Source organism: Zosterops lateralis (genome assembly GCF_965231275.1).
Source record: "Zosterops lateralis genome assembly, chromosome: 22".
NCBI classification, from domain to species: Eukaryota; Metazoa; Chordata; class Aves; order Passeriformes; family Zosteropidae; genus Zosterops; species Zosterops lateralis.
In genome coordinates this window covers 6365795-6388531 of record NC_139782.1, presented here as the reverse complement: position 1 = coordinate 6388531, position 22737 = coordinate 6365795, and the positions used below count along the sequence as shown (strand labels likewise).

At 39.6% G+C, this 22737-nt stretch overlaps 1 protein-coding gene across 1 annotated transcript in view; it reads right to left on the bottom strand.

Annotated features, from left to right (window-relative positions):
* ACAP3 (ArfGAP with coiled-coil, ankyrin repeat and PH domains 3) overlaps positions 1–22737 on the bottom strand; it is a 93764-nt gene that overhangs the window by 12314 nt on the left and 58713 nt on the right. Inside the window, exons 7-19 of the mRNA XM_083876713.1 lie at positions 22655–22699; positions 19889–19984; positions 17597–17671; positions 15917–15928; positions 12164–12276; positions 10857–10908; positions 9249–9349; positions 7453–7564; positions 6059–6267; positions 4184–4253; positions 3975–4069; positions 2644–2858; positions 1517–1624 (exon numbers count right to left, since the gene is read on the bottom strand). Of these exons, the coding sequence (XP_083732839.1) occupies positions 1517–1624; positions 2644–2858; positions 3975–4069; positions 4184–4253; positions 6059–6267; positions 7453–7564; positions 9249–9349; positions 10857–10908; positions 12164–12276; positions 15917–15928; positions 17597–17671; positions 19889–19984; positions 22655–22699 (1303 nt within the window). The remainder of the gene's footprint in view (positions 1–1516; positions 1625–2643; positions 2859–3974; positions 4070–4183; positions 4254–6058; positions 6268–7452; positions 7565–9248; positions 9350–10856; positions 10909–12163; positions 12277–15916; positions 15929–17596; positions 17672–19888; positions 19985–22654; positions 22700–22737) is intronic.

Genomic DNA, 22737 nt, shown 5'->3' with positions numbered 1-22737 from the left:
AATTTGTGTTCACCCTCTGCTGGGACAGCTGGGCTGGGAACTGGGGACACTGCGACAACTGGGAGGGACTGGGAGGGCACTGGGACAACTGGGAGGACATTGGGAGGGACACTGGGACAACTGGGAGAACTGGGGGGGCACTGGGAGGACACTGGGAGAACTGGGACGGGACTAGGAGGGGACTGGGAGAGAACTGGGAGGACATTGGAAGGGACTGGAATGGACTGGGAGGACACTGGGAGGACACTGGGATAGACTGGGAGGGCACTGGGAAGGACACTAGGAGGACACTGGGAGGGACTGGGGAGGCACTGGGATGGACACTGGGAGGACACTGGGAGGACACTGGGATAGACTGGGAGGGCACTGGGAGGACACTGGGATAGACTGGGAGGGCACTGGGGAAGACACTGGGAAGGCACTGGGAAGGCCATTGAGAAGGACACTGGGAGGAAAATGAAAGGGACTGGAATGGACTGGGAAAACTGGGAGGACACTAGGAGGGCACTGGGGTGGATGGGGATGGACTGGGATGGACTGGGAAGGCACTGAGAGAGACACTGGGAGAGAACTGGGAGAGAACTGGGAGAGAACTGGGAAGGACACTGGGAAGGACACTGGGGAGGACACTGGGGAGGACACTGGGATGGACACTGGGAAGGACACTGGGATGGATGGGGAAGGACTGGGATGGACTGGGATGGACTGGGAAGGCACTGGGAAGGCACTGGGAGAGAACTGGGAGAGAACTGGGAGAGAACTGGGGAGGACACTGGGATGGACACTGGGATGGACACTGGGACGGACACTGGGATGGACACTGGGATGGACACTGGGAGGGACACTGGGAAGGACACTGGGATAGACACTGGGAGGGACACTGGGATGGACACTGGGAAGGACACTGGGGAGGACACTGGGATGGACACTGGGATGGACACTGGGAAGGACACTGGGAGGGACACTGGGAAGGACACTGGGAGGGACACTGGGATGGACACTGGGATGGACACTGGGATAGACACTGGGAGGGACACTGGGAAGGACACTGGGGAGGACACTGGGATGGACACTGGGATGGACACTGGGATGGACACTGGGATGGACACTGGGAGGGACACTGGGAAGGACACTGGGAAGGACACTGGGATGGACTGGGAGGGGGACTGGGAGGGACTGGGGAGGGGACTGGGAGAGAACTGGGATGGACACTGGGAAGGGGACTGGGAGGACATTGGAATGGACTGGGAAGGACACTGGGATGGATACTGGGATGGACACATGGAAGGCACTGGGGGCACTGGGAAGGGCACTGGGAGAGACTGGGAGGACACTGGGAGGACACTGGGAGAGACTGGGAGGACACTGGGAGAGAAGGGATGGACACCGGGATGGACACCGGGATGGACACTGGGAGAACTGGGATGGATGGGGAAGGACAGGGAAGGACTGGAAGGCACTGGGAAGGACTGGGAAGCACTGGGAGGCACTGGGATGGGCCGGGGGTGACACTCACTGCGGGGCCCGGTGCCGGCGCCGGTGTCGAAGTAGGAGAAGAGCGAGTCCAGCTCGTCGGGGCAGAAGAGCGAGTCCCGCCGGAACTTCCTCTCCAGGGTGGCCGCGGCTGCACACGGGACAGGAACAGGAACAGTCAGGGGTGGGGAAAGGAGTTCCCCAGGGGGGTTTGGGGTCAGGGATGGGGAAAAGGGAGGTGGTTCCCACAAGGGTTTGGAGATCTGGGCTCATATGGCATGAAATGTCATGGACTGTGGGAAAAAGGTCATCCCTGAGCAGGCAGAACCCAAAATGTCACAAACTGCTGACCAAAGGGACCGAATATTAGAATGAATACTATATATATATATAAAATATATATTTGTATTTATAATAGATTTATCTATTATATATATTTATATTTATAATATATATTTATTTATAATACATATTTATATTGTGTATATATAAATATTTATATATATAATACAAACTATGTATATATACTAGAGATAATATAAACTATATATACATTATATATAATATATATGTCATATCATATAATATATACATTATATATACTATATAATATAGTATATGCATATTATATACCCTATTATATAATATATATTATATTATACATATAATTATGTATAATATTATATTATGCATATTATATATATTATATTATACATATATAAAATATGTATATTATATATCATACAGTATATATATAAAATACACTATATAATGTAGTGTATGTATTATATATACTATAAAATAGTATAATTTTATATTATATTATATATATAATATTCTATAAATATAATATACAATACAATACTATAATATAATATATATAATATTTTATAAATATAATATAATACAATACAATAATATACTATACTATACTATATTATATATAATATTTTATAAATACTATATAATACAATACAATACTATACTATACTATAATATAATAATATGTTCATCTTCCCTCTTATCTCCCTTCCCACACTCACCTGAGCAGAGCACAGCAGGACAGGTATTCCCTATCCCAACCCACCTGAGGAGAGCACGGCAGGACAGGTATTCCCTATCCCACACTCACCTGAGCAGAGCACGGCAGGACAGGTATCTCACACTCACCTGAGGAGAGCACGGCAGGACAGGTGTTCCCCAGCTCCTGGCGGTATTTCCTGCGGGCCGTGGGTGCCCTGGAGCCGCTGTTGTTCCTCTGGCACTTTTTGACACACCACCGGCGGGGTTTGCGCTCCACGTCCCCCAGAGCTTCCCCTCCTGGGAGCTTCCGCAGGAATTTCTTCTCCACGTACTTCACCTTGATCCAGGCCTCCTTCTCCTGCCTGAGGGGCAGAAATGGGGATTTAGGGGGTCAAGGGAGTCTGAGGGGATGGAGCTGCTGCTCTATTGGGGTGTTTTGTCCTCCTGAGACCTAAAATTCTTATTTTTTCAAATGTTAAAATGAGGCATTTTGAGGTCTCTGGACCTGCCTTTGCAGTGGGAACTGGGTTTACCCAAGGCAGCCATGAGAAAATGGAGCTGCTGCTCTATTGGGGTGTTTTGTCCACCTGAAAATGCCTTGAGGTCTAAAATTCCCATTTCTCAAGCTTTAAAATGAGGCATTTTGAGGTCTCTGGACCTGCCTTTGCAGAGGGAACTGGGTTTGCCCAAAGCCATGAGGGGGTGGAGCTGATGTTTTGTTCACTTAATGATAAAAATTCCCATTTCTCAAACTTTAAAAGGAGGTATTTTGAGGTCTCTGGACCTGCCTTTGCAGAGGGAACTGGGTTTGCCCAAAGCAGCCATGAGAAAATGGAGCTGCTGCTCTGAGGTGTTTTGTCCTCCTAAGGGCTAAAATTCCTGTTTTACAAATGTTAAAATGAGGCATTTTGAGGTCTCTGGACCTGCCATTGCAGAGGGAACTGGGTTTGCCCAAAGCCACCATGAGCGATGGAGCTGCTGCTCTATTGGGGTGTTTTGTCCACCCAAAGACTAAAATTCCTGTTTTTTAAACTTCAAAATGAGGTATTTTGAGGTCTCTGAGTGAACTGGGTTTGCCCAAAGTAGCCATGAGAAAATGGAGCTGCTGCTCTGAGGCTTTTCGTCCACTTGATGACAAAAATTCTTTGTTCTTAAATGTTAAAATGAGGCATTTTCAGCCCTCTGAGGGAACTGGGTTTGCTCAAAGTAGCCATGAGAAAATGGAGCTGCTGTTTTGTCCTCCTGAGCCCCAAAATTCCCATTTCTCCAACTTAAAAATGTCTCTTTTTTTTTTTTTATTTGCATCAAATCACAACCCAAAGGTTCAAGAGGGGTTTGGAGTGGAAGGAGATGTTCAGCCCCAGGTGCTTCAGGTATTTGGGAGGTCCCAAACTGGGAGTAAATCCTGCAATTCCTGGATTTTTTTTTCCTTTTTTTTTTTTTTTTTTTTTCCCTGGATTTTGGGGGGCACAGCTCACCTGGAGCTCCCCGCTGTTGGTTTCTTCAGCCCCAGCTCCTCGCACTGCGCCTCGTAAATCTGGTTCATGGTGCTGTTCCCCAGCTCACACATCAGCTAAAAGGAAAATTCAGGGAGGGGGTTAAAGCCTCGAGTGAGGAAAATTCCCCCTTTTTTTTTTTTTTTTTTCCAGGGAATTCTCAGCGTTTCTCCCCAAAATCCAACACTCACTTTGAGCAGCTCTGGCTCCCAGGAGTCCAATGTGAGGGATCGGACCTTGGAGCAGTGGACACCCAGGCTCCTGCTCAGCCAGAAAAAAAAACCCCAAAATTATCACAATTCCATAAATTCAGAGTTTCCCTAATGAGGTTAGTGCAGGTTTTAATTCTCTCTGTGTGCAGAGGGAGCTGAAGCAGGGGGTGGAATATAAAACACACACTGGGATGGTTCCTGCTGGGTCTGTCGGCAGAAATTCTGCAAATGCTGCAATTCCAGCTCCATCATTTTTCCTGGGATCTTGCACTCTGTCCCTGAGATCCTGCACTCTGTCCCTGGGATCCTGCACTCCCATCCCTGAGATCCTGCACTCCCAGCCCAGTCCATTTTCCCTGGGAATTTTTTAGTCCATCCCTGGAATCCTTCACTCTATCCCTGGCCATTTTTCCCGGGATCCTGCACTCCATCCTTGCCCATTTTCTGTTGGAATCTTTTCACCAATCCTGGCCATTTATCCCAGGATCCTGTCCTCCATCCCTGACCATTTTCCCTGGAATCCTGCACTCCATTCCTCCCTATTTCCCCCAGAAACCTGCACTCCATCCCTGACCATTTTTGCCGGGAATCTGGGAATCTTTTCATCCCTCCCTGCCCCATTTCTCCTGGGATTTTTCCCCCAAAATCCTGCACTCCATCCCTGGCTGTTTTCCCTGGGATCCGGCACTCCATCTTTGGCCATTTTCCCTGGGAATCTTTTCATCCCTCCCTGGCCATTTCCCCTGGAATCCTGCCCCATTTCTCCTGGGATTTTTCCCCCAGAATCCTACACTCCATCCCTGGAAATTTTTCCTGGGATCCTGCACTCCATCCCTGCCCATTTCCCCTGGGAATCTTTTAATCCATCCCCGGCCATTTATCCCAGGATCCTGCACTCCATCCTTGGCCATTTTTCTAGGAATCTTTTAGTCCATTCCTGCCCATTTTCCCTGGGAATTTTTTAGTTCATCCCTGGAATCCTTCACTCCATCCCTGGCCATTTTTCCTGGGATCCTGCACTCCATCCCTGGTCATTTTCCTCAGAATGTTGCACTCCAGCCCTGGCCATTTTTCTAGGAATCTTTTAGTCCATCCCTGGAAATTTTCCTCAGGATCCTGCACTCCACCCCTGGCTGTTTTCCCTGGGATCCTGCACTCCATCCTTGGGCATTTTCCCTGGGAATCTTTTAGTCCATCCCTGGCCATTTATCCCAGGATCCTGCACTCCATCCTTGGCTGTTTTCCCTGGGAATCCTTTAGTCCACCCCTTCCCCATCTCCCTCAGGATATTCCCATGGATTCCCACCCCCAGCAGCACCTGTGGATGCCGGAGCACTCGATGCAGAGCAGGATGCCCAGGCTGATGCTGCCCCATTTCTCCTGGGATTTTTCCCCCAGGATCCTGCCCTCCATCCCTGCCCATTTTTCTAGGAATCTTTTAGTCCATCCCTGGCCATTTATCCCAGGATCCTGCACTCCATCCTTGGGCATTTTCCTTGGGAATCTTTCATCCTTCTCTGGACATTTTTCCAGGAATCCTGCACTCCATTTCTGCCCATTTTCCCTGGGAATCCTTTAATCCATCCCTGGACATTTTCCCTGGGAATCCTTTAATCCATCCCTGCCCATTTTCCCTGGAATCTTTTAGTCCATTCCTGCCCCATTTCTCATGGAATTTTTCCCCCAGAACCTTGCCCTCCACCCCTGCCCCATTTCCCCCAGGATATTCCCATGTATTCCCACCCCCAGCAGCACCTGTGGATGCCGGAGCACTCGATGCAGAGCAGGATGCCCAGGTTGATGCTGCCCCATCTCCCCCAGGATATTCCCATGTATTCCCACCCCCATCAGCACCTGTGGATGCCGGAGCACTCGATGCAGAGCAGGATGCCCAGGTTGATGCTGGCCCAGCGAGGGTCAGGCTGCCCACAGTCACAGCACTGCTCGTTGCCAGGGATGCTCTGCACCCTCTGCAGGATGGTTTCCCCTTTCCCACCCCGTTCCCGGGAATCCGTGGCCGAGTCGATGCTGCTGGTGGAGGGGGAGGCTGTTCTGTCCAGCCTCTGCAGGGAAAAGACAAAACAAATCAAGGTATTAATACCTTGAGGAGAGAAAACTCGGCTGGGTTTGATGCCTTGGAGTGGCTCTAAAGAGTGGGGTGGTATTTTAGGATTTTAGATTTTTATATATTTCATGTATTTTTAGTCCTGCTCTTTATTTAATCCTGAATTTAATAATTGATAGTTCTTTAGTGTGGAATTCTAAACTCCATATTGAGTGTGAGCTGCTGTCTTTATATTTTATTTTCAGATAAAACAATTCCTCTCCAGGCCTGGGAATTGAGGACACCTCACTGCCTCAGGCCCTGAGAAATTGAAATAAAAGTGAGTTGGGGGCAGCAAATTTGGGGTAAATTCCTTCATTGCCTGAAGCTGGAATTGGAGGATTAAACCCCAATCTGCAAATGGGCCAAACTTCTAAAAGTGTGAAAAAATTATGACCACATCATTTTGGGTGTGACCTTCTGACTGCCCAAAGTGTTTCTATTGAAGATCTTTAAGAAATCCTCAATTTAGTCTCTTAATCTATTGAAAGTCTTCAACAAATCCCCAATTTATTCTCTCAATCTCATCCAACCTCTGCTCCAGGCAGCCACTCCAAAACCAAACTTGTAAAAGTACGAAAAAATCACGACCATCAACTTGGGTGTGACCTTGATCGCCCAAGGTGTTTCTATTGAAAGTCTTTAACAAATCCCCAATTTATTCTCTTAATCTATTGAAATCTTCAACAAATCCCCAATTTATTCTCTTAATTTTGTCCAACCTCTGCTCCAGGCAGCCACTTCAAAAGCAAACAGACCAAAACTATAAAAATGTGAAAAAACCACGACCATCAATTTGAGTGTAATGTTGATCGCCCAAGGTGTTTCTATTGAAAGTCTTTAACAAATTTCCACTTTTATTCTTCTAATCTATTGAAATCTTCAACAAATCCCCAATTTATTCTCTTAATTTTGTCCAACCTCTGCTTCAGGCAGCCCCTCCAAAACCAAACTTGTAAAAGTGTGAAAAAATCACGACCATCAATTTGAGCGTCGCCTTCTGGACCGCCCGATGTGCATCTATTGAAAATCTTTAACAAATCCCCAATTTAATCTCCCAATCCCTACTCCAGCCACCCCTCCAAGCCCTCAGACAACCGGAAGGATCAGGAAATCGTGGATTTCCCCCGAATTTCCCCCTGACCTCGATGTAGTAGCTGTCGGGGCTCTCGCGGTAGGCGGAGGCGATGCTGGCCTGCACCGCCTGGATCCAGGCCTGCCGCAGCTTCTCCGAGTCAGCCTGCAGCATGCAGCTCCTGGAAAACGGGGAAAAACAACGGGGAATGGGGTGGGGAGAGGGAGAACAACGGGGAATGGGGTGGGGAGAGGGAGAAAATATAGCAAAGGTTTGGGGGGAGTTTGTTGTTTGGTGTACTTGGTGTGGCGGGTAAAAAAATATTCAGCCCAAGAGGTTGGGGTGGTCACGGTCCAAATTTTCCAGGTAAAAATTAACTTTACAATGTTGGGGTGTTCCCTTTCCAAATTTTCCAGGTAAAAATTAACTTTACAATGTTGGGGTGTTCCTACTCCCAATTTTCCAGGAAAAAATTCGCCCTACGGGGTTGGGGTGTTTCCTCTTCAACTCCTTCAGGCAAAAATTCACCCCACAAGGTTGGGGTGTTCCTACTCCAAATTTTCCAGGAAAAAAAAATCATCCCATAAGGTTGGGGGTGTTCCCTTTCCAAATTTTCCAGGTAAAAATTAACCTCACAATGTTGGGGTGTTCCCTTTCCAGATTTTCAAGGTAAAAATTCACCCCATAAGGTTGGGGTATTCCCACTCCAAACTTTCCAGGGAAAAATTCATGCTACAAGGTTGGGGTGTTCCCTTTCCAAATTTTCCAGGTAAGAATTAACCCAACAAGGTTGGGGTGTTTCCTCCTCAACCCCTTCAGGCAAAAATTAATCCTACAAAGTTGGGGTGTTCCCACTCCAAAGGTTCCAGGTAAAAATTCACCCTACAAGGGGTTAATTAACCGATAAAAATTAACCCCACAAGTGTTAATTAACCCACAAAAATTAACCCACAAATCTGGACAGCCAGGAGTGTTCCCACTTCAAACTTTCCAGGAAAAAAATTCACCCCACAAGGATTAATTAACCCATAAAAATTAACCCCACAAGTGTTAATTGACCCACAAAAATTAACCCCACAAGGATTAATTGTCCTCTGGACAACCAGAGGAGCTTCCAACCCAAACTCTCCAGGCAGGTCTGGAAATTGTTTTTAAAAAATTCTAAAAGTGGGGATTACCAATTAACTATAAATTAGCAATAGTTAATTAAATTAAATTAAATTAGCAATAATCTCCCAACCCAAACTCTCCAGGCAGGTCTGGAAATTGTTTTTTAAAATTCTAAAACTGGGCGTTACCAATTAACTATAAATCATCAATAGTTAATTAAATTAAATTAAATTAAATTATGAATAATCTCCCAACCCAAACTCTCCAGGCAGGTCTGGAAATTGTTTTTAAAAAATTCTAAAAGTGGGGATTGCCAATTAACAATAAATTAGCAATAGTTAATTAAATTAAAATAAATTAAATTAAGTTAAACTAACAATAATTAATATATTATATAATATATAATTATATATTATATATAATATATTATATATATAAAATACATATTATATAATATATATAATATAAATATATAATATATTATATATAATAATATTACATATATTATATAAAAATATAATATATAATATATAATATATAATATATTAATATATATCATATTTATCATATCAATAATTTAATATATTGTATATATATTGTATATATACAATATATATCATATCAATAATTTAATATATATAATTTTGCAATCAGATCCAGGTTATGGTGATGTCTGAACAATTCCCTGAGTGATTTTTGGCCTCTCCCATTAAAAATTCAGTAAAATTTCTGCTCCAAGGCCACGCCAGACTCACTTGGTGGGGGACACGACCTCGAAGCAGAACCTCCTCTCGATGTCCTCGCAGGGTTTGACGGAGCAGAGCCGCAGGTCCTCCACCACCACCGTCAGCACGTCCTGGGGGGAAAAATGAGGGGTTTTTGGGGGGTTTTTGGGGTTCCTGGGGTTGGGGCATAATTGGGAAATTCCTGCCCAGAGCCTTCGAACTCATCCCCAAATCCTGCAAATTCCTTTTTTGTCCAAACTTGCCAAATTCCTTCCTAAATCTTCCAAAGTTCCTCCTGCCTGAAACCTTCAAACTCCTGCCCAGACCCTCTAAATTCCTTCCCAAATCCTCCAAAGTTCCTCCTGCCTGAATCCTGCAAAATTCTTCTCGAAACCTCCAAAATTCTCCTCAAATCCTCCAAACTTGCTCCTTCCCAAACCCTCCAAATTCCTCCCCAAATCCTACAAATTCCTTTTTTGTCCAAACCTTCCAAATTCCTTCCCAAATCCTCCAAAGTTCCTCCTGCCCAAACTCTCCAAACTCATCCCCAAATCCTATAAATTCCTTTTTTGACCAAACTTTCCAAATTCCTGCCCAGAGCCTTCAAATTCATCCCCAAATCCTATAAATTCCCTTTTTGTCCAAACTTGCCAAATTCTTTCCCAAATGCTCCAAAGTTCCTCCTGCCCAAATCCGGCAAAATTCTTCTCAAAACCTCCAAAATTCTTCTCGAATATTCTACATTTCTTCCTGCCCAGACCCTCCGAATTCCTCCCCAAATCCTGCAAATTCCCTTTTTGTCCAAACTTGCCAAATTCTTTCCCAAATCCTCCAAAGTCCCTCCTGCCTGAATCCTGCAAAATTCTTCTCGAAACCTCCAAAATTCTTCTCAAATCCTTCAAACTTGCTCCTTCCCAAACCCTCCAAATTCCTCCCCAAATCCTACAAATTCCTTTTTTGTCCAAACCTTCCAAATTCCTTCCCAAATCCTCCAAAGTTCCTCCTGCCCAAACTCTCCAAACTCATCTCCAAATCCTATAAATTCCTTTTTTGACCAAACTTTCCAAATTCCTGCCCAGAGCCTTCAAATTCATCCCCAAATCCTATAAATTCCCTTTTTGTCCAAACTTGCCAAATTCTTTCCCAAATGCTCCAAAGTTCCTCCTGCCCAAATCCGGCAAAATTCTTCTCAAAACCTCCAAAATTCTTCTCGAATATTCTACATTTCTTCCTGCCCAGACCCTCCGAATTCCTCCCCAAATCCTGCAAATTCCGTTTTTGTCCAAACTTGCCAAATTCTTTCCCAAATGCTCCAAAGTCCCTCCTGCCCGAATCCTGCAAAATTCTTCTCAAAACCTCCAAAATTCTTCTCAAATCCTTCAAACTTGCTCCTTCCCAGATCCTACAAACTCCTCTTTTTGCCCAAACCTTCCAAATTCCTGCTCAAATGCTCCAAAGTTCCTCCTGCCCAAACCCTCCAAACTCATCCCCAAATCCTATAAATTCCGTTTTTGTCCAAACTTTCCAAATTCCTTCCTAAATCTTCCAAAGTTCCTCCTGCCCAGACCCTCCAAAGTCCTGCCCAAACCCTCCAAATTCCTCCCCAAATCCTGCAAATTCCTTTTTTGCCTCACTGACCTTTAATTTCTTCTGGTAGACGAGTTGGCTGTTCTGGATGGAAAACCATCTCCTGGGAGGACGGACAGACAGACAGACAGACAGCAGGACGTGAAAAAAACAACATTTTTCCCATGAAAAATTATCATTTTTTGGCATAAATAAATGAAATAAATTAATTAAATGAATAATAAATGAAATAAAATAATGAAATTAATAATGAATGATATAAATTAATTAAATGAATAATAAATGAAATAATTAAATTAATAATAAATTAATTAAATGCATAATAAATGAAATAAATTAATTAAATGAATAATAAATGAAATAAATAAATTAAATTAATATTAAATGAAACAAATTACTTAAATTAATAATAAATGAAATAAATTAATTAAATTAATAATAAATGGAATAAATTAATTAAACGAATAAATGAAATAAATTAATAATAACTGAAATAAATTAATTAAACGAAAAATAAATGTAATTAATTAAATTAATAACTGAAATAAATTAATTAAACTAATAATAAATTTAACAAATTAATTAAACGCATAATAAATGAAATAAATAAATGAAACTAATAATAACTGAAATAAATTAATTAAATGAATAATAAATGAAATAAATTAATTAAATGAATAATAAATGAAATAAATAAAATAAATAATAAATGAAATTAAATTAATTAAATGAATAATAAATGAAATAAATAAAATAAATAATAAATGAAATTAATTAAACGAATAATAACTGAAACAAATTAATTAAATTAATAATAAATGAAATAAATTTAATTAATAATAAATTAAATAAATGAATAATAAATGAAATAAATAAATGAAATTAATAATAAATGAAATAAATTAATTAAATTAATAATAAATGAAATAAATAAAATAAATAATAAATGAAATTAATTAAACGAATAATAACTGAAACAAATTAATTAAATTAATAATAAATGAAATAAATTTAATTAATAACAAATTAAATAAATGAATAATAAATGAAATAAATAAATGAAATTAATAATAAATGAAATAAATTAATTAAATGAATAATAAATGAAATAAATAAAATAAATAATAAATGAAATTAATGAAATGAATAATAAATGAAATAAATTAATTAAATGCATAATAAATGAAATAAGTTAAACGAAAAATAAATGAAATAAATTAATTAAACGAATAATAACTGAAATAAATTAATTAAATTATTAATAAATGAAAGAAATTAAACGAAAAATAAATGAAATAAATTAATTAAATTGCTAATTATTAAACTGATAAATGAATTATAAATGGTGTGTCCTGTACCTGTTCCATGTTTTGAAGGCGTTGCTGGCCCGTTTGAACAGGTAACCCTCCATCACCACCCCATTGGGGGCGTCCACGTTGAATTCCACCTTGGACTCATCGTAGGAAAAATCCTGGGGAATTAAAAATAAAACAGGGCAGGAATTTAAATTCTGATGGGATTTTTAGGATCAAACAAAAAGAGAGAAATCTGAAAAAGAAAATTTAAAAAATCTGGAGTTGTTGTGGCTTGGTGAGCAATGGATTGTCCTCAGCACACGGATTTTATTTAACCCAGTAGTAATTAATAATAATAATAATTTATTATTATTATTTATATAATTGTTTATTTATATAAACATATATTATTTATATAATATATAAACATATATTATTTATATAATATATAAAGATATATTATTTATATAATATATAAACATATAATATATAATATATAAATAAATATGTTTATATAATATATATAAACATATTTATATATAAAATTACATATATTATATATATTATATAATATAATTATTATATTAGATATTATAATTATCATATAATATTATAATATTATATATTATATATAAACACATATTATTTATATAATTGTTATTACTTATAAAAATAATACTATAATATAATGATTATTTATATTATTATTTATATGAATCATTATTGTATTATTATATTATTATTATATTATAACATATATTATTATATATAATATATTATTATTATTATTATTATTATTATTATTACTATTGTAATAATTTCCAGGGTCATTTCAGCAGCTGAGGAGGAGGAAAAAAAAGACTGTTTTTATCCTCAGGAGGGCTGAAAAATTATTTTAAATTAATATTTATCTCAATAAAATATCTCAATCAATAATAAATAATAATTATTATTATTTATTATTTTTGTAACAATTTCCCCTGGACATTTCAGCAGCTGAGGAGGAGAAAAGCAGAAAGTTTTTATCCTCAAGAGGGGCTGAAAAATTATATTAAAATATATATTACATTATATAAATTATATTTAAATATATATTAAATTATTATTACTTATAATTATTATAAAATAATCTCTTATATAAATCATAATTATTTATTTCTAGATATTATTTATCATTATTCTATAATAATCAATTCTTATTTATTATTTTTGGAACAATTTCCAAATTCAGGCATCAGCCCCTGGAGATGTTTTTGTTGCTTGGAAACCAGAGCCCAAAATCCAGTTTTCTCACTCAAAACCCCCTTTTCATTCTCAATTTTTCTCACCCAAAAAATCCTTTTTTTTCTCCCAGTTTTTCCCACTCAAAAAGTCCATTTTTCTCCTCGTTTTCCCCAATGAAAAATCCTTTTCTATCCCGATTTTCTCCAATTTCTATCCCAGTTTTCTCCACTCACAAACCATTTTTTATCCCGGTTTTCCCCACTCAAAAAATTCCTTTTTTCTCCTTTTTTCCCCACTCAAAAGATCCTTTTCTATCCCGATTTTCTCCAATTTGTATCCCAGTTTTCCCCACTCACAAACCATTTTTTTATCCCAGTTTTCCCCACTCAAAAAATCCTTTTTTCTCATTTTTTCATCCCTCTTTTCCCAATTTATTTCCCAGTTTTCCCCACTCAAAAAATCCTTTTTTCTCCCAGTTTTCCCCATTCACAAACCCTTTTTTAATCCTGATTTTCCCCTCTCAAAACCCCTTTTTAATCTCATTTTTCCCCACTCAAAAAATACTTTTAATATCCCAGTTTTCCCCACTCAAAAAATATCCTTTTTTTCTCTATTTTTCCCCATTCACAAACCCTTTTTTAATCCTGATTTTCCCCACTCAAAAAATCCATTTTTTATCCCTGTTTTCCTAATTTATTTCCCACTTTTCCCCACTCAAAAAAATCCTTTTTTCTCCCATTTTTCCCCACTCATAAATCCTGTTTTTATTCCGGTTTTCTTCACTCACAAATCCTTTTTTATCCTGATTTTCCCCACTCAAAAAATACTTTTAATTCCCATTTTTCCCCACTCACAAACTCTTTTTTTCTCCTGATTTTCCCCACTCACAAAATCCTTTTTTCCCCATTCAAAAAATCCTTTTTTTCTCCCATTTTTCCCCATTCACAAACCCTTTTTTTATCCCTTTTTTTTCCCTCTCAAAACCCCTTTTTAATCTCATTTTTCCCCACTCAAAAAATCCTTTTAATTCCCATTTTTCCCCATTAAAAAATCCTTTTTTTCCTCCGTTTTTCCTCACTCAAAAAATCCTTTTAATTCCCATTTTTCCCCATTCACAAACCCTTTTTTATCGCGTTTTTTTTCCCTCTCAAAAACCCTTTTTTATCTCATTTCTCCCCACTCAAAAAATCCTTTTAATTCCCATTTTTCCCCACCCAAAAATCCCTTTTTTATCCCATTTTTTTCTCCTCTCAAAAACCCTTTTTTATCCCAATTTTCCCCACTAAAAAAAAAAAAAAATCCTTTTTTTTCCCCAATTTTTCCCCACTCAAAACCCCTTTTAATTCCCATTTTCCCCCACTCAAAAACCCTTTTAATTCCCATTTTCCCCCACTCAAAAACCCTTTTAATTCCCATTCTTCCCCACTCAAAAACCCCTTTTAATTCCCATTTTCCTCCACTCAAAAACCCTTTTAATTCCCATTTTCCCCCACTCAAAACCCCTTTTAATTCCCATTTTTCCCCACTCAAAAACCCTTTTAATTCCCATTTTTTGTTATTTTTTCTGGGGGATGATTTTCCTTACCGGGAGATTTTCCAACCTGCCCAAGATCCTCATTCTGGGCCTGGGAGGGGAAGGAGGGAGGGACAAAAGGAGGAGAATTTCCAGTTTTTGCTGCTTTTTCCTCCTCCCCCAGCAGCATCTCCCTGCCCTGGCACCAGGAGGGCTTTGGGATTTATTTTTACATCCCAGATTTTTAAATTTATTTTTTTATTTATTCTTAATTTTTTTAAATTTATTTATTTTTATTTTTAATTTTTTTAATTATTTTTGTTATTTATGTATTTTATTTATTTATTTGTTGTTTCATTTTTATTTTTTATTATTTGTAATTTATCTATTTATTTCTATTTATTTCTTTTCCTTTCTATTAATTGTTATTTTAATTTATTTCTCTATATATTATTATTATTTATGTTCATTATTTATTATATTAATTTCTATTTATTTATATTCATTCATTATTTATTATTTTATTTATTTATTATTATTATACTACTATTTATTTATCCAATATTTTATTACTTTATTTATTAATTTACTATATTTTTATCTATTTACTATTATTTATTTATTTAATTATTCATGATTTTATTGTTTTATTTATTTACTATATTTTCATTTATTATTATTATTTATTCATTTATTTACTATTTTTATTTATTTGTAATAATTATATTATTATTATATTATTATTATACTATTATTTATTTATCCAATATTTTATTATTTTATTTATTAATTTACTATATTTTTATCTATTTGCTATTATTTATTTATTTAATTATTCATTCTTTTATTGTTTTATTTATTTACTATATTTTCATTCATTATTATTATTTATTCATTTATTTACTATTTTTATTTATTTGTAATAATCTCATTTATTTATTTGCTTTAAAATAAAAACTGAGCTTTAAAATAAAAACTTCACTGATTTTTTTTTTGTGTGTTTCTTGCAGAAAATCCCCAAAATTGTTAATTTTTAGGGATAAAAATGACAGAAAAAGGAAATTTAGGTGGGTACTCACCTGCAGGAGGGTCTGCAGAGCAGGAAAGGGAGAAAAGGAGAGAAAAAATAAATAAATCAAATTAATTTGGATGTTTCTGCAACTTTCACAAGGTTGGAAAAATTCTGGTTAAATCAGGGAATTTAAATTTAATTTAAATTTAAATTAATTTAAATTTAAATTTAAATTGATGTTTCTGTAACTTTCACAGGGTTGGAAAAATTCTGGTTAAATCAGGGAATTTTAAATTTAATTTAAATTAGAGGGAATTTAATGTGTCCATTAGACACAGAGAGAGGATAAAAAACAGACAGAAAAATCAGGAAAATTCTGAATTTATGGAGCTGGAGCCACAAGAGACTCAGGGATTATCCAGAAAAATGGGAAAATTCTGAATTTCTGCAGCTGGAGCCACAAGGGACTCAGGGATTATCCAGGAAAATCAGGAAAATTCTGAATTTATGGAGCTGGAGCCATAAGGGATTCAGGGATTATCCAGAAAAATCAGAAAAATCTGAATTTATGGAGCTGGAGCCACAAGGGACTCAGGGATTATCCAGGAAAATCAGGAAAATTCTGAATTTCAGGTTCCAGCAGCCACAAGGACTCAGGAACATCCAGGAAAATCCGGAATTTGAGGCTCCAGGAGCCACAAGGACTCAGGAACACCCAGGAAATTCAGGAAAATCCAGAATTTCAGGCAAATGGAGCTGCCAGGAGCCACAAGGGACTGATGGATGTCCAGAAAAATCAGGAAAATCCCAAATTTTAAGCAGCTGGAGCTGCCAAGGACTCGGGAACACGCAGGAAATTCAGGAAAATTCTGGATTTGAGGCTCCAGCAGCCATGAGGGACCCAAGGACACCCAGAAAAATCAGGAAAATTCTGAATTCCAGACTCCAGTAGCCACGAGGCTCTTGGGGATATCCAGAAAATTCAGGAAAATCTGGAATTTGAGACTCCAGCAGCCAAAAGGACTGATGAACATCCAGGAAAATCAAGAATTTGAGGCTCCAGCAGTCACAAGGACTCAGGAACACCCAGGAAATTCAGGAAAATCCTAAATTCCAGACTCCAGGAGCCCCAAGGGACTCAGGGATATCCAGAAAAAATCAGGAAAATCCAGAATTTGGGGTTCCAGGAGCCACCAGGACTCAGGGACACCCAGGAAATTCAGGAAAATTCTGAATTGGAATGAGCTAGAGCTGCCAGGAGCCACAAGGGATTCAGGGATTATCTAGAAAAATCAGGAAAATTCTGAATTCCAGACTCCAGCAGCCACAAGGACTTGGGGACACCCAGAAAAATCAGGAAAATCTGGAATTTGAGACTCCAGAAGCCGAAAGGACTCAGGAACATCCAGGAAAATCCAGAATTTGAGGCTCCAGCAGCCACAAGGACTCAGGAACACCCAGGAAAATCAGAAAAATCCAGAATTGGGGGTTCCAGCAGCCAAAAGGACTCAGGAACATCCAGGAAATTCAGGAAAATCCAGAATTTCAGACTCCAGTAGCCACCAGGGACTCGGGGATATCCAGAAAATCCAGGAAAATCCTGAATTTCAGACTCCAGCAGCCACAAGGACTTGGGGACACCCAGAAAAATCCTGAATTTGAGGCTCCAGGAGCCACAAGGACTCAGGAACATCCAGGAAATTCAGGAAAATCCGGAATTTGGGGCAGGTGGAGCCCCAGGACTCACCCTCTGCTGGATCAGGGCGTGTTTGTGCTCCATCTCCCGTTTCTCCACGGCTGAGTCGATCACCAGCTGGTCCAGCTGGGGAAAAAAGGGATGGAAAAGTCAGGATGGGGATGGAGGGGATGGGGTGGGGTGAGGGCAGAGAACAGGGGCAGAAATAGATGAAAAAAGGGGGAAAAGGGGGGAAAAGGAGGGAAAAAGGGGCAAAAAGGGAGGGGAAAGGAAGGGAAAAGAGGGGGGAAAGGGGGGGGGGGGAAGGAGGGGAAAAGGGGCAAGAAAAAGGGAGAAAAAGAGGCGAAAAGGAGGAAAAAAAGGCAAAATGAGCCTCTGCTTCTGCCCCTCTGTCCTGTCCCCATGTCCTTGTCCCCATTCCCCCATCCTGTCCCTGGCCCCATGTCTCCATCCCTCTCCCCTGTCCCTGTGTCCCTGTTCCTTGTCCCTGTTCTCATCCCTGTCCCCTGTCCTTATCCCTGTCCCCTGTCCCCGTCCCCCCATCCCATCCCTGTCCCTCCATCCCATTCCTTGTCCCCTGTCCCCCTTGTCCCCATCCCTGTCCCTCCATCCTGTCCCTTCATCCTGTCCCCATCCCCCTGTCCCCCTGTCCCTCTATCCCTGTCCCCAGTCCCCATGTCCCTGTCCCCTGTACCTCCATCCCATCCCTGTCCCTGTGTCCCCATCCCATGTCCCCATGTCCTTGTGCTGTCCCCATCCCTGTCCCCATGTCCCCTGTCCCGTCCCCTCACCTCCATGGCCAGTTTCTGTCCCCTGTCTCCATTCCATGTCCCCTGTCTCCAGTCTCCATGTCCTCATCCCTGTTCCCTGTCCCCTGTCCCTGTCCCCACATCCCTGTCCCCTGTCCCTGTCCCCATGTCCCTCTATCCCATTCCCTGTCCCCATGTCCCTGTCCCCTGTCCTTCATCCCTGTCCCCATGTCCCCTGTGCTGTCCCTGTCCCCTGTCCCTGTCTCCCCATCCCATGTCCCCTGTGCTGTCCCCTCACCTCCATGGCCAGTGTCTGTCCCCTGTCCTCATGTCCCCATCCCTCTATCCCCTGTCCCCATGTCCCTGTCCCTCTGTCCCATCCCTGTCCCTGTCCCCATGTCCCTGTCCCCATGTCTCTGTCCCTATGTCCCTATTCCATGTCCCCCATCCCTGTCCCCCTATCCCTCTTTCCCATGTCCTCTGTCCCCATCCCCCTGTCCCCTGTCCTTCATCCCTGTCCCCATGTCCTTGTGCTGCCCTCACCTCTGTGGCCAGTTTCTGTCCCCTGTCCCCATGTCCCTGTCCCCTGTGCTGTCCCCTCACCTCTGTGGCCAGTTTTTTCATGTATGGCTCCAGCTGCAGCAGCAGGTTGTGTCCCTGTCCCTATGTCCCTGTCCCTGTCCCCATTTCCCCTGTCCCCATGTCCCTGTCCCCTGTGCTGTCCCCTGTGCTGTCCCCTCACCTCTGTGGCCAGTTTTTTCATGTATGGCTCCAGCTGCAGCAGCAGGTTGTGTCCCTGTCCCCATGTCCCCATCCCCTGTCCCCTCACCTCTGTGGCCAGTTTCTGTCCCTGTCCCCATGTCCCTGTCCCCATGTCCCCATGTCCCTGTCCCCATGTCCCCTGTCCCCATGTCCCCATGTCCCCTGTGCTGTCCCCTCACCTCTGTGGCCAGTTTTTTCATGTAGGGCTCCAGCTGCAGCAGCAGGTTGTGTCCCTGTCCCCATGTCCCTGTCCCTGTCCCCTGTCCCCTGTGCTGTCCCCATGTCCCCATGTCCCTGTCCCTGTCCCCATGTCCCTGTCCCTGTCCCCATGTCCCCTGTCCCCATGTCCCTGTCCCCATGTCCCTGTCCCCATGTCCCTGTCCCCTGTCCCATGTCCCTGTCCCCATGTCCCTGTCCCCTGTCCCTGTCCCCTGTGCTGTCCCCTCACCTCTGTGGCCAGTTTTTTCATGTAGGGCTCCAGCTGCAGCAGCAGGTTGTGTCCCTGTCCCCTGTCCCTGTCCCCATGTCCCTGTCCCCATGTCCCTGTCCCCATGTCCCCTGTCCCTGTCCCCTGTCCCTGTCCCCATGTCCCTGTCCCCATGTCCCTGTCCCCATGTCCCTGTCCCCTGTGCTGTCCCCTCACCTCTGTGGCCAGTTTTTTCATGTAGGGCTCCAGCTGCAGCAGCAGGTTGTGTCCCTGTCCCCATGTCCCTGTCCCCATGTCCCTGTCCCCATGTCCCTGTCCCCTGTGCTGTCCCCTGTCCCTGTCCCCATGTCCCCTGTCCGTGTCCCCATGTCCCCATGTCCCCTGTCCCCTGTGCTGTCCCCTCACCTCTGTGGCCAGTTTTTTCATGTAGGGCTCCAGCTGCAGCAGCAGGTTGTGTCCCTGCTGGAAGAAGGTGAACTGGGCGTGCATGAAGGACAACATCTGGAGAGAGAACAGCTGCATCAGGGCCACGGGGAGAACACCCAGCCCCGTGTCCCTGCAAGAAAATATGGGTTTGATCCTTTATTTTTGATTTTCCCAAGGGAAATTATCACTTTTCTACTTATTTCTGCTTTGATGCGAGCTCAGAGTAAAAAACCCCCATCTATTTTTTCTCCACCAAAAAAATGGCTTTTTAAACTTTAGTTTTTATATATATAAATATATATTTTAAAAATTTATTCATTAATTAATTATTTTTAAATTTTTTTATTTATTCACTTTATTTATATTTATTTATATTTACTTTTATATATACATAAGGCTCCAGCTGCAGCAGGACAACATCTGGAGAGAGAACAGCTGCATCAGGGGCACGGGGAGAACACCCAGCCCCGTGTCCCTCAAAAAATATGGGTTTGATCCTTTATTTTTGATTTTCCCAAGGGAAATTATCACTTTTTTTACTTCTTTTCACTTTGCTGTGAGCACAAAGTTTCCTGGGGCTGAGTAAAAAATTCTCATCTCTTTTTCCCAACTAAAAAATAAAGGGGTTTAATTTTTTTAACTTTTTATATATATATATATATATATATAAATATTTATATATTTTTATATACTTATATACTTATATAATTATATATATATATTATTATTATTTAATTTTAAGTTTTATTTTACTTTATTTTTGACTTTCCCAAAGAAATTTATCCCTTTTCTACTTCTTTTTGTTTTGCTGTGGGCGCAGAGTAAAAAACCTTCACCTCTTTTTTTCCACCAAAAAAATGGCTTTTTAAACTTTTTTTATATATATATATATACTAATTTATTTATTTTTATATATTTATTTATATATATTTAAATCTCCAGCTGCAGAAGGACAACATCTGGGGAGAGAACAGCTGCATCAGGGGCACGGGGGGACACCCAACCCCGTGTCCCTGCAAAAAAATATGGGTTTGATCCTTTATTTTTGATTTTCCCAAGGGAAATTATCACTTTTTTTACTTCTTTTCACTTTGCTGTGAGCACAAAGTTTCCTGGGGCTGAGTAAAAAATTCTCATCTCTTTTTCCCAACTAAAAAATAAAGGGGTTTAATTTTTTTAACTTTTTTATATATATATATATATATATATAAAAAAATATTTATATATTTTTATATACTTATATACTTATATAATTATATATATATATTATTATTATTTAATTTTAAGTTTTATTTTACTTTATTTTTGACTTTCCCAAAGAAATTTATCCCTTTTCTACTTCTTTTTGTTTTGCTGTGGGCGCAGAGTAAAAAACCTTCACCTCTTTTTTTCCACCAAAAAAATGGCTTTTTAAACTTTTTTTATATATATATATACTAATTTATTTATTTTTATATATTTATTTATATATATTTAAATCTCCAGCTGCAGAAGGACAACATCTGGAGAGAGAACAGCTGCATCAGGGCCACGGGGACACCCAGCCCCGTGTCCCTCAAAAAATATGGGTTTGATCCTTTATTTTTGATTTTCCCAAGGGAAATTATCACTTTTTTTACTTCTTTTCACTTTGCTGTGAGCACAAAGTTTCCTGGGGCTGAGTAAAAAATTCTCATCTCTTTTTCCCAACTAAAAAATAAAGGGGTTTAATTTTTTTAACTTTTTATATATATATATATATATAAATATTTATATATTTTTATATACTTATATAATTATATATATATTATTATTATTTAATTTTAAGTTTTATTTTACTTTATTTTTGACTTTCCCAAAGAAATTTATCCCTTTTCTACTTCTTTTTGTTTTGCTGTGGGCGCAGAGTAAAAAACCTTCATCTCTTTTTTTCCACCCAAAAAAATGGCTTTTAAAACTTTTTTTATATATATATATACTAATTTATTTATTTTTATATATTTATTTATATATATTTAAATCTCCAGCTGCAGAAGGACAACATCTGGAGAGAGAACAGCTGCATCAGGGCCACGGGGAGAACACCCAGCCCCGTGTCCCTGCAAAAAAATATGGGTTTGATCCTTTATTTTTAATTTTCCCAAGGGAAATTATCACTTTTTTTACTTCTTTTCACTTTGCTGTGAGCACAAAGTTTCCTGGGGCTGAGTAAAAAATTCTCATCTCTTTTTCCCAACTAAAAAATAAGGGTTTTAATTTTTTTTTACTATATAGATACATATATATATTTATACACTTATATATACATTATTAAGTTTTATTTTACTTTATTTTTGACTTTCCTGAAGAAAATTATCCCTTTTTTTTCCTTCTTTCTGCTTTGCTGTGGGCACAGAGTAAAAAACCCTCATCCCTTTTTCTCCACCAAAAAAAAGGTATTTTTATTTTTTAACTTTATTTTTTTACTTTATATATATATATATATAGTATATTTTATTACTATTTATTATATTAGTATTTATTTATTTATTTATTATTTTATTTATATATTTAATTGATTTATTTTTATTTAGTTAGTTTTTAAATTTTATTTTTACTTTCTTTTTGATTTTTTTCCCCCAAAAAAACCCCACTTTACTTTCCTCCTCCCTCCCACCTTACTGTGAGCTCAGAGAAGGGAAAAACAACCTTCTCCAGCCTGAAAATCCCTAAAATAATCTGAATTTCCTCCCCGAGGAGCAGCCAGGGCTCTTCTCCTCCCCTTACCGCATCCAGGATCTCGAATTTCTTCTTGGCCTGCAGCACATTGATCTGGGGAGGGGAAAAATTCAAATATTCCTGTCAAATAT